Raw genomic sequence first — 12,469 nt, forward strand, 5'->3', positions numbered from 1 at the left:
CTCCTCCTTTCCATCCTTCCTCCTCCCTTCCATCGCTCCCTCCCTCCTGCTGGACGTAGTTCAGCTGGAGACCGTCTGGACCTGATGGGGAGCAGCTAGAGTCCACTTGGTCTCTCTCGGCTCGGTTCCGGTCCAGGGCGGCTCGGATGCCCCTCTGCGCCTGAGGGGAGCGCGTCTCCGGGGGACATGGGCGTCCTGGACGGTGGCTGGTCGGAGCTCGAGGCGCCGGTGCAAGCGGCAGCCGCCGTCAACGCGAGCTGGTCCGGGGCCGCGGGGCTCAGCTTGACCCCGCGGACTCAGCTGCTGCTGGAGGTCGTGGTGGTGCTGATGTGTCTGGGCGCGGTGACAGGTGAGTACACACCTGCGGACTCGTCAGCTGCTGCTAGTCAGTGAATAAGATTCAAGTATAATCCCCAGCTTACCAAACTACTACTACCACTGGAAATGTACTGCTGCAGTACTTACTGGTACTGCAGTTACCCCCTCTACAACGTTTCTTAGTTACTTTAATTGTAAAAGAAGTGTAACATTTTAAGCAGTTGTTTTTGTTACAAGATTCAATTTTTCACCTAAAATTCAATAATTTCATGACTCAAAAGAATACTAAAATTGTAGTTTGTTGGAGCCCACGTGTACGACTGCATGAAGTACTACTACCAGCACATTTATAGGCATGAACACGAGCAGGTTCTCTGACGGCGTCTAGAAGGAACCCGAGCCCCAGTTTGACCTGCAGATACTTGAAACTGCACGAGCTGTTGCTGAGTCGAACTCCGATTTTAATTTTGATATGAAATATTGGACACGAGAGGACTTCCTCCTCCGTTGAAATGAAGTCGCGAGGCGGAACCAGCTGAACTCTTCAGTCCTCCAAGGTTGCGGGTAAACGTCACTGACGGAGGACCAGGCTCACCTGCTGCACCTGCTGCACCTGCCCCAGTCGCGCTGTCCCTCACCGCGTGTCGTTCTGCGTGTCAACGATTGAGTGTTATGGAATTTCAACCTCCGTAAAAGTTACTTTTTTCACAAACGTGATGTTTGTACAGTTGAACACAATTTAGTTGAACTGTTTTCCACCCTGTGGTGCCATTTTGATGTTTGGTCCATGGAGCAAATACGTGCTGGTTCCACTAGGGGGCTGCATGTTTTCAACTACAACCCGTGTGTGTGTGTGTGTGTGTGTGTGTGTGTGTGTGTGTGTGTGTGTGTGTGTGTGTGTGTGTGTGTAGGAAACATTCTCGTCATTGTTATTGTGGCAGCTACCAAAACTTTCCACTCAGTGACGTCAGTGTTGATCATGAACCTGGCCGTCAGTGACCTCCTGGTGGGCGTCGGCGTGATGCCCTTCGTGGCGCTGTCCATCATGAACCGAGGATGGGTGGACTGCACCGTACGTCGCCGTTGTCTGACAGCTTTACAGCGTGAGTGTCCGTCCACGTGATGCTGCTCATGTGCTGGTCTCTCCTGCTGCAGGACCTGTGTCTCTACGTGGGCTACACCTCCTCCGTCTACTGCACGGCCTCCGTTCTGACTCTGGCTGCTATCGCTCTCGACCGCTACCACTCCATCATGGACTGCCTGCGCTACAGCTCCCGCTGCACCCTGTGGAGGACCTGTGCTGTGGTGATGTGGATCTGGTTGCAGGCCCTGGCCACCAGCTGCCCCCCCCTGCTGGGCTGGAGCTCCATCAGCTACGTGGTTCCCATGTACAGCTGTGCGGTCAACTGGGCCAGCAGTCCCGGCTACACAGCCTTCATGGCCGTGCTGTCCTACCTCCTACCAGCGGTTGTCATTCTCTTTTGCTACGTCAACATTGTGAAGGTGGCCCGCAGCCACGCCAGGAGGATTCACACTCTGGAGGATGCTGTCCAGCGCAGCAGGACCCCGAGTTCTGGTCCTTCATCTCAGCAGGGCTGCGGGGGCCAGCACGGCCCCTCCAGATTCATTTATCATGTCAGTGGAAGGATTGTTTCTGAACACAGAAGGGAGGAGGGTCGCCGCAGCAACGCTGTTCCCCCTGATGACGCCACCGCGGACCAGAGCAGCTCCTCGCCCAGACGTCTGTTCTCCTTCCTGGCCCAGAACGACTCCCAGCAGCACCACGGCCACCACGGAGTGGTGCGCCTCTTCCTGGTCATCTCAGCCTTCTTCCTGTGCTGGACACCTTACGTTGGCGTCGCTCTGGTCCAGGCCACAGAAACAGCCGTCCTGGGCCGAGCCAGCCTGGTGCCGCCCTCAGCTGTGACCTTCTCCTACTGGCTGGTGCTGCTCAACTCTGACATCAATCCTCTGCTCTATGCGTTGCTCAGCAAACGCTTCCAGGGCGCTCTTCAGGGACTGCGGCAAAAACTGAGGGCCCACCTGGAGAGGGCGGTGGGCAGGGGAGAGGAGGTCAGAGCAGAGAGTGATGAAGGCAGGAGCAGTGACCCCTGCACTCTGAACTCCACCCACCCTGCCCCCCTCTCCAGCTCTGACAGCTCTGAGGACTCCAAATGTTGCTCCTCAGTTTTTACTGTCAGCTCTGAGTTCACACACCAGTCTGAGGAACATCTATGCAGAGTGTGTCACCCTGAGACACCCCCCCTGTCCTGCCCTGCATGGGGAGACTCTGGTAGCAACCGGGGGCCGGACTGCCTGCAAGTGCCGTCTCGGCCACAAGAGGGCAGCAGACTACCTTTCTCTGCTCTGACCAAGGAGCGGCAGGCCACCTTCTTCTACGGCCAAATTACAGTGACGGTGGAGCACGACGTTTGTTAGAGAGACACGCTGGCAATGACAGAAGCAACCTGGACAAGAAACGTATTGAAAAGACATCTTTTATATTGTACATGTGATTACACTTGAAGACACCCGACAGCAGATCGAATAAACCCAGCATTTATTTATCAACACTAAATAGTTCTTCCTCAATTGTGATAATCATATGTTGCATCTCGGTGTAAAAATCATCATTCCTTACAAAGGTTTACGTTTATGTCTAGCAATAATTCCAGAGGAATACAATATTATTATTTATTGTCATAGAGAATGACAATGGGAAACAGTGCTAATGTTCTCTATTGCCAAACAAAGAAAAGGCAGTGGAGTGGGTGCGTCTGCTCGTTCAGGATGTCCCTCCCTGTCCCTGCGGCTTCATCAGCAAACGAATGTGAACATAGAAAAACAATGAGACGAGACTTCGCTCCAAAGTCAGAAGCGACTGGTCAGATGAGGGCTGTGGCACAGTAGAAAGCAGACAGCGAGCGCGTGGTCGAGTGATGTTCATACATTCACAGCAAGGCAACGTTTCCACCATTTGCTTGAGAGGGCATGGGGGGGGGGGGGTGAGTAAAAGCAGACAGTGTTCTGTTTAGTTTGTTTTTTGCTAATCCAGTCTCTCTCTCTCTCTCTCTCTCACCCCCGAGCCACACTGAGACAGTTTCAGCTTCTGTCCACTATTTTTCTCCAAAATAATGATTTTAACTGAACGGACGAGTTTGGTGCACAATCACAGGGTGGCTCAGTGGCAGCGCTGGCCGATGCTCACGCTGGTTAGAGGGCTACTTCCAAGTTTGCATCATACATCACAACAAGTGTGCTTTCATTCCATCCAGTTATTGGCATCCTGAAAGCAACACACCTTCTTCATGTGAAAGCCTCTTATCATCCATCGTCCCCGGACAGAGGAGAAGATGGAAACCCTTCTCTAGGGAGCTGACACCCACACTTGTTAGCTTAGCACAATGAATGATGAGCATCCAGCAGTAATCCTCCTCATCCATCGTACCAAGTCAATTATTCCTAAGAGAACTTGATACTTAACCCTTGCTCTGCTGACGCAGGCAAAGACTGTTTGGGAGAAAAGAACATTTGATGACTTTTGAAGGAGCTAGGCTAACACTCCCCACCCACTACCAGTCATTGTGCTAAGCTAGCTCCCCTGGGTCTCAGCTCCCCACGGAAGGGCCTCTATCTTCTTGTCTGGCTCTGGAGACGATGGAAAATGAGTGTTTCTCAAAAGTTGGTGTGTTCCTTTAAATTACTTGTGAGTAATATGAGTCGTTAATTAAAAAATGGGAAGAAAATGTCATGGGTGGACTGAAAGCACTCACTTCCCGACAATTGAAGCCCATCTCATGCATTGGGAAGAAAAAAGCAAAAAATGTTTGTGGAGCTCTCGTGACTGGACTTCAGGCCTGAGTAATGGGTGTCAACACTGACAGTTTGGGAGTTTAGCCCCAGGAAAGCACAGAAACCACAGGGGGCCACTCGGCACGGTCAATAAGGACCGGACCTCGCGGCGGCTGCACAGGGCGCTGCAGTAAAAGCTTGTTGAAATCGATTGACGCTCAGACATCCAGACAGTTCCCCTCACAGCGGAGGAGCACGTGGGCTGACAGCTCCGGGACATCCAAGGTGTGAAATACAGCTATGTACAGTGCAAGAACGGAAGGTCATTGTCATGAAGTTAACACCTGAGGGCCGCCGCCTCCCGTTTGTTTTCAGGCATTTAGCATTTGTAGGCATTCGTCTTTGGATCTTTAAGCATGTACATGTTCAAGCCAGTAAGTCCACAAGGTGTTAGGCCTTTTTCACAGAGCTGAAAAATATCAGGCAAGTTGGCAATCTTCCCAGGCGCGATGATGTCGTGAACCGATGGAATGATTAAGAGGTACAAGAAAATGTAGAAATTACTTCATCAGATATACCTGATAATATTTTGGGATAAGTGATATGAGTCCATGCACCAACTCTGATAACGTTTGAGTGGAACAGACTGCAGATGAAGGAATGATGAAGCACGATCTCTCCTCTCAGCTGAAACGTTCCTGATCAGAGAACGTTCCGAACACCCAGGAGGCTGCGTGATGGGGCGGGGCGCCAGACGCTCCCGACGCTGCTATGCCTCGGTCCCTGTGTGGGTACCAGCGACTGCATGATAACAGGTCGTGGAATCAGTGTGCAAATGTTGACATGGAGGTCCTGGCTCGGCCCCTCCAGTTGAGCCCTGTGCTGGCGCCCGCCTCTCCGCTGCCCTCTGCTGGCTCATCCCGCTTGCGTAGCCTGGTGCTGAGCTGAATGATGCACTGGTCCCAGTCCTCTGGTAACAGCAGCATGAGGAAGCCCAAGCAAATGATGAACACAGCAATGAGACGCACGGTGTTGAAATTGATTTCACAGGTGTAGAGGTCCACCACTGGGAATGACAGAAGGTCAAGCTAAAGTCACAATGCACCGTAAATAACTTGTTTCCAAGTTTGTTCCATAAAACAACAAACTATAGAATGAGAAGACACCAAATTTAATTTTGTACCCGATCGTCTTTGTCAGTAAAAGGTTTGGGAGGGAAGCTGAGACTTACTGGCATTCACAGGAACACTTAAGACGATGCCGAGGGAGATTAACGTCGGGTACGTTATCGCGACGCCAAAATTCACCAGGACGTTGAAAGCTGTGGACAAAAGCAGATTCAGGTGACTACACGATGAAGGTGTCCCACTAATTCAATGCCATATATATCAGAGACACAGTGTCTCTTTAGTTTGGGGTTCATGTTGGTTCCTTACCAAAAAGCAGGCCTGCAACCCCACAGAGGTACGCCCAGGGGATGTCTGCTGGCGAGCTGATGTACTCCACACGTGTGAAATACAGGATGACCGGCACAAAGCTGATGAACACAAAGTTGGCGCTCCCAACAATGGTCAGAAAGAGTGCGGCCTCTCCAAATTTGGCACTGCCGAGGACCATCTTGAAGAGCACCTGGTGATAAGGAGGTTGGCATTTAAGGAGGGCAGGTTTAATGTCATGAGAAACAAATATGCTCTGTCCTGTTTTTGTTCCTGAGACGGGACAGACATGGCGGGCGGGATGTTGGTGGGGAGAAACCCGCCAAGTCAGGAATGAGAAGGTTGCAACGTTAGCAAGTGCAAAGTCAGCTGCAGCTTTAGCCTGAACACAGCGTTAGCAGCGTCGCTAGTATCCCTGCAACAACCCAGCAAAGCTCCTTCATTGACAAAGAGGTGCAGTAGCATCCCCTCAGGCTAGGCCATTATGACATCACAGCAGGTAAGCGCAGGTGTGATGATCTAATCCAGTTACGGTGCGGGTCTGCTTAGTATGTCCCAGCAGACTCCTGGCCCAGCTAAACAGAACCGGGCCATGATCAGCGCTATCAAACAGTTCATTTATCTGGAGGCAGCACAGCCTCGTCATCCCATGAGCTCACTGATGGTGACATCATCACAGGAGGCCAGAGGCCCATATTAGCAGTGTGTGCCAGCTGAGCGTCACACGCCATCACGTCACTAACAGCTGCTGATACGAGTCCAGGATGGAGGAGATTCATTCTGTGCTGTTCTACTGCAAATGAAGGCGTCACCACAACAGGGGTTTGTGATGGAACACACGCTATGAAGCTCAGCGCCGATGTTCCTCTCCATCAATCAGGTACCTTGTAGAGCGCTGACATCGAGGCAGAGGTGACGACCAGAGTGATGCCGATGACTGAGTGGCTGTGGAAGCCGTCGGCGTAGGTCATCATTACGATGCCTGCTATGGCCAGGATAGCGGCGACTATCTGCAGAGAGAGAGAGAGAGAGAGAGGAGGCTCGTCAGGGAAGCACACGCTGCTCACAGAGCGCTGATGGAGACGCAGCGGACCCACACAGCCTCCATTGCAGAAGTCACACAACTTGCGACCCTCTATAGAATAAATGGGGTTTATTTCAAACACACACATCCCAGAGCTCCCAACAGGGTCACAAGCACCACCCGTGATGGGCCGATCGCCTGACATTGCCCCCCCCACATCCTGACCCCGCCCTCTGCGATTATCACACCTTCAGCTCAACACACACCATCTCTTTCATCCAACTCCCAGAAGAGAACCACTCTGTCTTTGTTCCATCTCATCGTGGAACTGAAGATCCAGGATGGGATGACGGGTCCAGCTGAGTAGATCAGCTCTGCGTGAGGGAGGTGCCAGGAGGACAAACGAGCCGTGCGTTCTCGCTCGGCACTCTGGCCACATGGGGCGTTCACCACTCCAGGCTGCCTCTCAGGCACAGCCACAGCTTTCACCTCCAGCGAAGGATTGTTGTCCCCCTCCTAATGTGATGGTCAGAAGTGGAGAGGATCAGGATCCACCTGATCCAGACACACCTGCATGGTGTGGATTGATCTGCTGCATCTAACTGTTTGTACAGGTGATAAACACACACACACACACACACACACACACACACACACACACACACACACACACACACACACGCCAAGACCTGACTGAACCTCCACCAACCAATGGATCATCTCTGAAGAAGCCCATTGCACTTTGACATCTCTCTCTTCCTTCGCTTTCATGAAAAAAACCTGTCCAGGTTCCCCTCCTGCATTTCTGCAGACATTCAAACACTGCAATCTCTACCACGGAGCAGGAGAGAGAGAGTGAGAGAGAGAGAGTGAGAGAGATGGGGGAGAGAGAGTGAGAGAGAGATGAGGAGAGAGAGAGAGTGAGAGAGAGATGGGGAGAGAGAGACGGGGAGAGAGATGGGGAGAGAGAGAGTGAGAGAGAGATGGGGAGAGAGAGAGAGTGAGAGAGATGAGGAGAGAGAGAGAGTGAGAGAGAGATGGGGAGAGAGAGACGGGGAGAGATGGGGAGAGAGAGAGTGAGAGAGAGATGGGGAGAGAGAGAGTGAGAGAGATGAGGAGAGAGAGAGAGAGAGTGAGAGAGATGGGGAGAGAGAGAGTGAGACATGAGGAGAGAGAGAGTGAGAGAGAGATGGGGAGAGAGAGACGGGGAGAGAGATGGGGAGAGAGAGAGTGAGAGAGAGATGGGGAGAGAGAGAGTGAGAGAGATGAGGAGAGAGAGAGTGAGAGAGAGTGAGAGAGAGAGAGTGAGAGAGATGGGGGGAGAGAGAGTGAGAGAGAGATGGGGAGAGAGTGAGAGAGAGAGTGAGAGAGATGGGGAGAGAGAGAGAGTGAGAGAGTGAGAGAGAGATGGGGAGAGAGAGTGAGAGAGATGAGGAGAGAGTGAGAGAGCGAGAGTGAGAGAGAGAGATGGGGAGAGAGAGTGAGAGAGATGAGGAGAGAGAGAGAGTGAGAGAGAGATGGGGAGAGAGTGAGAGAGAGAGTGAGAGAGATGAGGAGAGAGAGAGAGTGAGAGAGCGAGAGTGAGAGAGAGATGGGGAGAGAGAGAGTGAGAGAGAGATGAGGAGAGAGAGAGAGTGAGAGAGCGAGAGTGAGAGAGAGATGAGGAGAGAGAGATTGGGAGAGAGAGACGGGGAGAGAGATGGGGAGAGAGAGATGGGGAGAGAGATGGGGAGAGAGAGACGGGGAGAGAGAGATGGGGAGAGAGAGAGTGAGAGAGAGATGAGAGAGAGTGAGAGAGAGATGGGGAGAGAGAGGGAGAGAGAGATGGGGAGAGAGAGTGAGAGAGATGGAGAGAGAGAGGGAGAGAGAGATGGGGAGAGAGAAAGGGAGAGACAGAGAGAGAGTAGAGAGAGAGGGAGAGAGAGACAGAGAGAGAGAGTGAGAGAGATGGAGAGAGAGAGGGAGAGAGAGATGGGGAGAGAGAGAGTGAGAGAGAGATGGGGAGAGAGCAAGGGAGAGACAGAGAGAGAGAGGGAGAGAGAGAGAGTAGAAAGAGAGGGAGAGAGAGGGAGAGAGAAAGTAGAGAGAGAGGGAGAGAGAGAGTAGAGAGAGAGAGGGAGAGAGAGAGAGTAGAGAGAGAGGGAGAGAGAGTAGAGAGAGGGAGAGAGAGAGTAGAGAGAGAGGGAGAGAGAGAGTAGAGAGAGAGGGAGAGAGAGAGGGAGAGAGAGTAGTGAGAGAGAGGGAGAGAGAGCGTAGAGAGAGGGAGAGAGAGTAGAGAGAGAGGGAGAGAGAGAGTAGAGAGAGGGAGAGAGAGCTGCAGGGTGTGAGAAGCAGGATCATCGAAGCCTTTCATCACAGATAATCGGGGTGGGGAGATGAGGGCTACACAGGGGAGGGATCGAAGGCTTCTGAGTGTGAAAATGTGTGTGTGTGTGTGTGTGTGTGTGTGTGTTCCTTTCTGCAGAGTGCAAGATGGCTGCAGTTATAAAAGCATCTGATGCACTCAGGAAATGGCTTTATTAACAGCTGAATCTCTCATTTGCTGTTTCTCTCCCCTCAGCCCCATGGTGTGTGTGTGTGTGTGTGTGTGTGTGTGTGTGTGTGTGTGTGTATAACCCTCTTATCTAAAGATGCAGCCTCACCATTCTCTCTCTCTCTCTCTCTCTCTCTCTCACACACACACACACACACACACACAACGACTCACCCGGACCCCCATGAAGCGGTCTCTCAGTACAATCCAGGAGAGCAGGAAGACGAAGGCCTTGTTGCAACAGAAGAGCGCCGACACGTCTGTTGTGTTGATCTTCCTGAGGGCCTGCAGGTACAGGTAGTTGGTGAGGATCCACAGCAGGCCAAAGGGGGCCACTTTGGTGAAAAACACCTTGGGGGTCAGCCCGTCGTCCCCGAAAAACCTACAACACTCCCTGTGCAGACACAGTAGAGTTACGTTGTAATGTGGCAGAACCAATTTGAGAGTGACAGATATTACTGAGAGACTTCAACAAGATTTATGAGAGTAAATGTGTTCTTCCTGCACAAATGAGCCCAGTGAGACCAGAGTCTTAAATGCCAACGTCTGAATTAACACGGCCTTACTTGAGGGACCAACTCGGATCCTGGAACAAACAAGTCTAAAGTAATCTGATCTGCCAAAAGCCACTTAAATATTTGGGATCCACAGCTTCTCTCCAGGACCTGATTGGTTCTCATCAAAGCAGTTTTCAGCAGCTACGATGCAGAGGAAGGACAGCCATTCAACAAACAAGGCAAAAATATGTAGGATTTCATGTCCACCCTCACTTGCTCAGGCTTTCCACACATCAGCTGTTAATGAAGCTGACACACACATCCAGCCTGTCCCGCCCCCACGCTTCCGGCTGCAGCAACAAAACACCAGTGATGCTGAGGATCCACAGGGAACGCCGCTGCTGGCAGGTCAGAAGAGTGGAACCTTCTTGAGTAAAGGTCCTGTGACGCTGCTTCAAGTCACCCTACACCAAAAGTATTTGGCATCCCAGGTACTCACTAACTGGAGTCTTCAGCTCACTGATGTGGTTTCACTTCTTTGTGACTCCAGAATGCAGGAAGAGCCAGCCATGTGTATTTAGCTTGAAGCTAACGGAGACTGATGCTAACAGCAGCTAAACTGACACGTTCACCAACTCTCCAGGTCCTCTGGTAGAATCCAGGTCTCCTTGATCCAGACGTAGGATCAGGGATCCACTAACACCTGGACTGGAGATAAAACCAGAATAACCCATTTTGTCTGCGCTACCATGTGTGTGTGAGAGAGAGAGAGAGAGAGAGAGAGAGAGAGAGAGAGAGAGAGTGTGTGTGTGTGTGTGTGTGTGTGTGTGTGTGTGTGTGTATGTGTGTGTGTGTGTGTGTGTGTGTGTGTGTTTGAGATCTAGTTAGGCGACGAGGAGGCCTGACAGCAGCAGGAAGGAAGCCTTGTCTCTTCTTCACACAGCTCATCAAGTGAGGCAGCCTGTCTCTCTGTCACAGGGTCCTGGATGGGACATGTTGTCCACCAGGGACGGCAGCTCAGCCCCCATCCTCTATCCTCTGTCAGTGAGGGGGGGCTCAGGAGCAGCTCACCTTCCTCACCAGCCTGTCAAATCCAGATCCTGCTGTGCCTCAGACATCCAGTGTCAGGTGAACGTCCAGCACCAGCGCTTAGGTTTTACCTGCACCGATGCAGAGCGCTTCTGTTGGCACCGGTCCACTGAGCCCCGGGCCCCTCCGTCCCCGTCTGTGACAAGGCCGACCGCTGTGGATTCACAGACCTTTGTGTGTAGCTGTATAAGAGGGTTGCAGGGGAGGGGGAGGGGCCTGAACTGGTCCACTCAAGAACCATCTAACTGATTCTGGTTCTCAGGGACTTTCATTTTCAGACATGGGAGTAATCTTCGCTGACAAATCCATATTTGATAACTCCATGAGCGTATTTATGCAGGCGGCTCCATCTGAGTCTGATCAGCCTGTCAGAGGAAGTCTGGAGAAGCCATCAAATACGCCTGGACTTGAGCTCCCGTGAGTTTGTGAATACGAGAGAAAATTAATGTTTCATTCAATGCGTTGGATGTCCTGTAATATGAGAGATGTCCTCTGTTACTGTTTGGAATGTTCCTCTTACACCTCTCTTGCCCCCACATTGGTGTTTTGATGGCGGTGGGTGTTTATGCTGCTTTTGTTTTTCCCTTGAAAGCATCTGGCCCTTAAACTGATGAGTCAGCAGTAGGCGAGGAGTGGCAGGTAACATGGTTGCCAAGAGTCGTGCCGGATCCTGAGGAGCAGAGCAGCATTGTTATGAATCAGCTCGTAACAGCTGAGTCGGCACTAAAATGCTGGGTTGAAAGTTCCTTTATAAACACGCCGCGGACTCACAGAGCATCACGCTCAGGCGGCTGGACAGCATGGTCACGAGACGATAAGATCATCTCAGAAAGACTCACTAAAACATGAACACGTAACCAAATGCAACAAAAGCATCAGACTTCTACGTCCTCTGATGACAAGCCTTGCTCATGAATTCAGACGAATGACCCAGGTGGTGTTTCTACGTCTCCATGTTGGGATCAAATCAGCTGCTGCTTTCTCACGACTCAGCGGTGCTGCGTCACGCAGATCAGTCAGTTAAATCAATAATTAAAGCAGGCACTAGGAGCTCTGAAGGAGCCGACTGGCCTCTCGGCAGATCCAGGATCAGCTCAAAGGAAACCTCCTCACAGGGGTCACGCAAACAATCAGACGGGTGAGAACAAACGTGGAAGGAAAAAGAGCAACAGCAGCAGCAGCGAAGACCAACGTGACGCTGGGCTCAGGAGGGAGCTGGAGAGAGAAGAACCGGCAGCCCGGAACGCTGCGTCAGCTCAGCGCTGGCTCCACCCACTCTGACAGCGATGAAATCAAAGCTTACAGTAAAGGTTCTCCTGAATGTCTCGGAGAAAGAAGCCCCCCCCCCCCCCCCAGCGATTACAGATGTCAGGCCTCAGGATCTGTTTCTCTGCATCGCCTGAGAATCTCCAGCAGCTGCAATTAGAATCAAAACAAAGGAACTGGAGCGTTTGATATTCCCAGCACAGAGTTGAGCCCCAGATCCTCCTGTAAGTCCTGAAAAGGAGCAAATACACCCTGATGTGCAGCAGACTTCTGCAAAATGTACGTCATTAACACATAAAACTGATTTTATTGCACAAGTGTGACCTCGAAGGTCTGGAGCGGCGCATGATGGACTGAGCAAAACCAACATTCATCTGTTTAATGCTGCATCGTCATTTCAGATGTCTTTGAACGTGATTTACATGAGGACGCCTTCATGAACCTTGGGAAGGTCTGCGAGCTGAACCCACGGACGCTGATGTCAACATAATTACTCTCCTCCTTGGCCAGACCA

General features: G+C 51.7%; 2 protein-coding genes across 3 annotated transcripts in view; one reads left to right on the forward strand and one right to left on the reverse strand.

Annotated features, from left to right (window-relative positions):
* The first annotated feature begins 96 nt into the window (after nucleotides 1–96).
* LOC147248021 (5-hydroxytryptamine receptor 1D) lies at nucleotides 97–2,884 on the forward strand. Its single transcript, XM_086179797.1, has 3 exons — nucleotides 97–349; nucleotides 1,230–1,390; nucleotides 1,474–2,884. The coding sequence occupies exons 1-3, from the start codon at nucleotides 187–189 to the stop codon at nucleotides 2,755–2,757; spliced, it is 1,608 nt and encodes a 535-aa protein (XP_086035923.1). The 5' UTR covers nucleotides 97–186; the 3' UTR covers nucleotides 2,758–2,884.
* slc35f3b (solute carrier family 35 member F3b) overlaps nucleotides 2,826–12,469 on the reverse strand; it is a 50,460-nt gene continuing 40,816 nt past the window's right edge. For both annotated transcript variants that reach the window (XM_086179798.1, XM_086179799.1), the window contains 5 exons: nucleotides 9,278–9,497; nucleotides 6,431–6,556; nucleotides 5,547–5,739; nucleotides 5,342–5,431; nucleotides 2,826–5,176 (listed from right to left, as the gene is read on the reverse strand). In XM_086179798.1, the coding sequence (XP_086035924.1) occupies nucleotides 4,935–5,176; nucleotides 5,342–5,431; nucleotides 5,547–5,739; nucleotides 6,431–6,556; nucleotides 9,278–9,497 (871 nt within the window). In that variant the 3' untranslated portion in view covers nucleotides 2,826–4,934. The remainder of the gene's footprint in view (nucleotides 5,177–5,341; nucleotides 5,432–5,546; nucleotides 5,740–6,430; nucleotides 6,557–9,277; nucleotides 9,498–12,469) is intronic.

This window comes from Aulostomus chinensis, chromosome 16, assembly GCF_037954235.1.
Source record: "Aulostomus chinensis isolate RoL2024-O1b breed Wild chromosome 16, RoL_Achi_v1.0, whole genome shotgun sequence".
In the NCBI taxonomy this organism is placed as follows: Eukaryota; Metazoa; Chordata; class Actinopteri; order Syngnathiformes; family Aulostomidae; genus Aulostomus; species Aulostomus chinensis.

What these genes read in the sequence shown, in the direction of transcription:
- LOC147248021 (XM_086179797.1), top strand. Translation starts at nt 187, where the DNA reads ATGGGCGTCCTGGACGGTGGCTGGTCGGAGCTCGAGGCGCCGGTGCAA. An exon ending in GTGTCTGGGCGCGGTGACAG is followed by an intron (nt 350 to 1,229) that starts GTGAGTACACAC and finishes GTGTGTGTGTAG; the next exon opens with GAAACATTCTCGTCATTGTT. An exon ending in GAGGATGGGTGGACTGCACC is followed by an intron (nt 1,391 to 1,473) that starts GTACGTCGCCGT and finishes CTCCTGCTGCAG; the next exon opens with GACCTGTGTCTCTACGTGGG.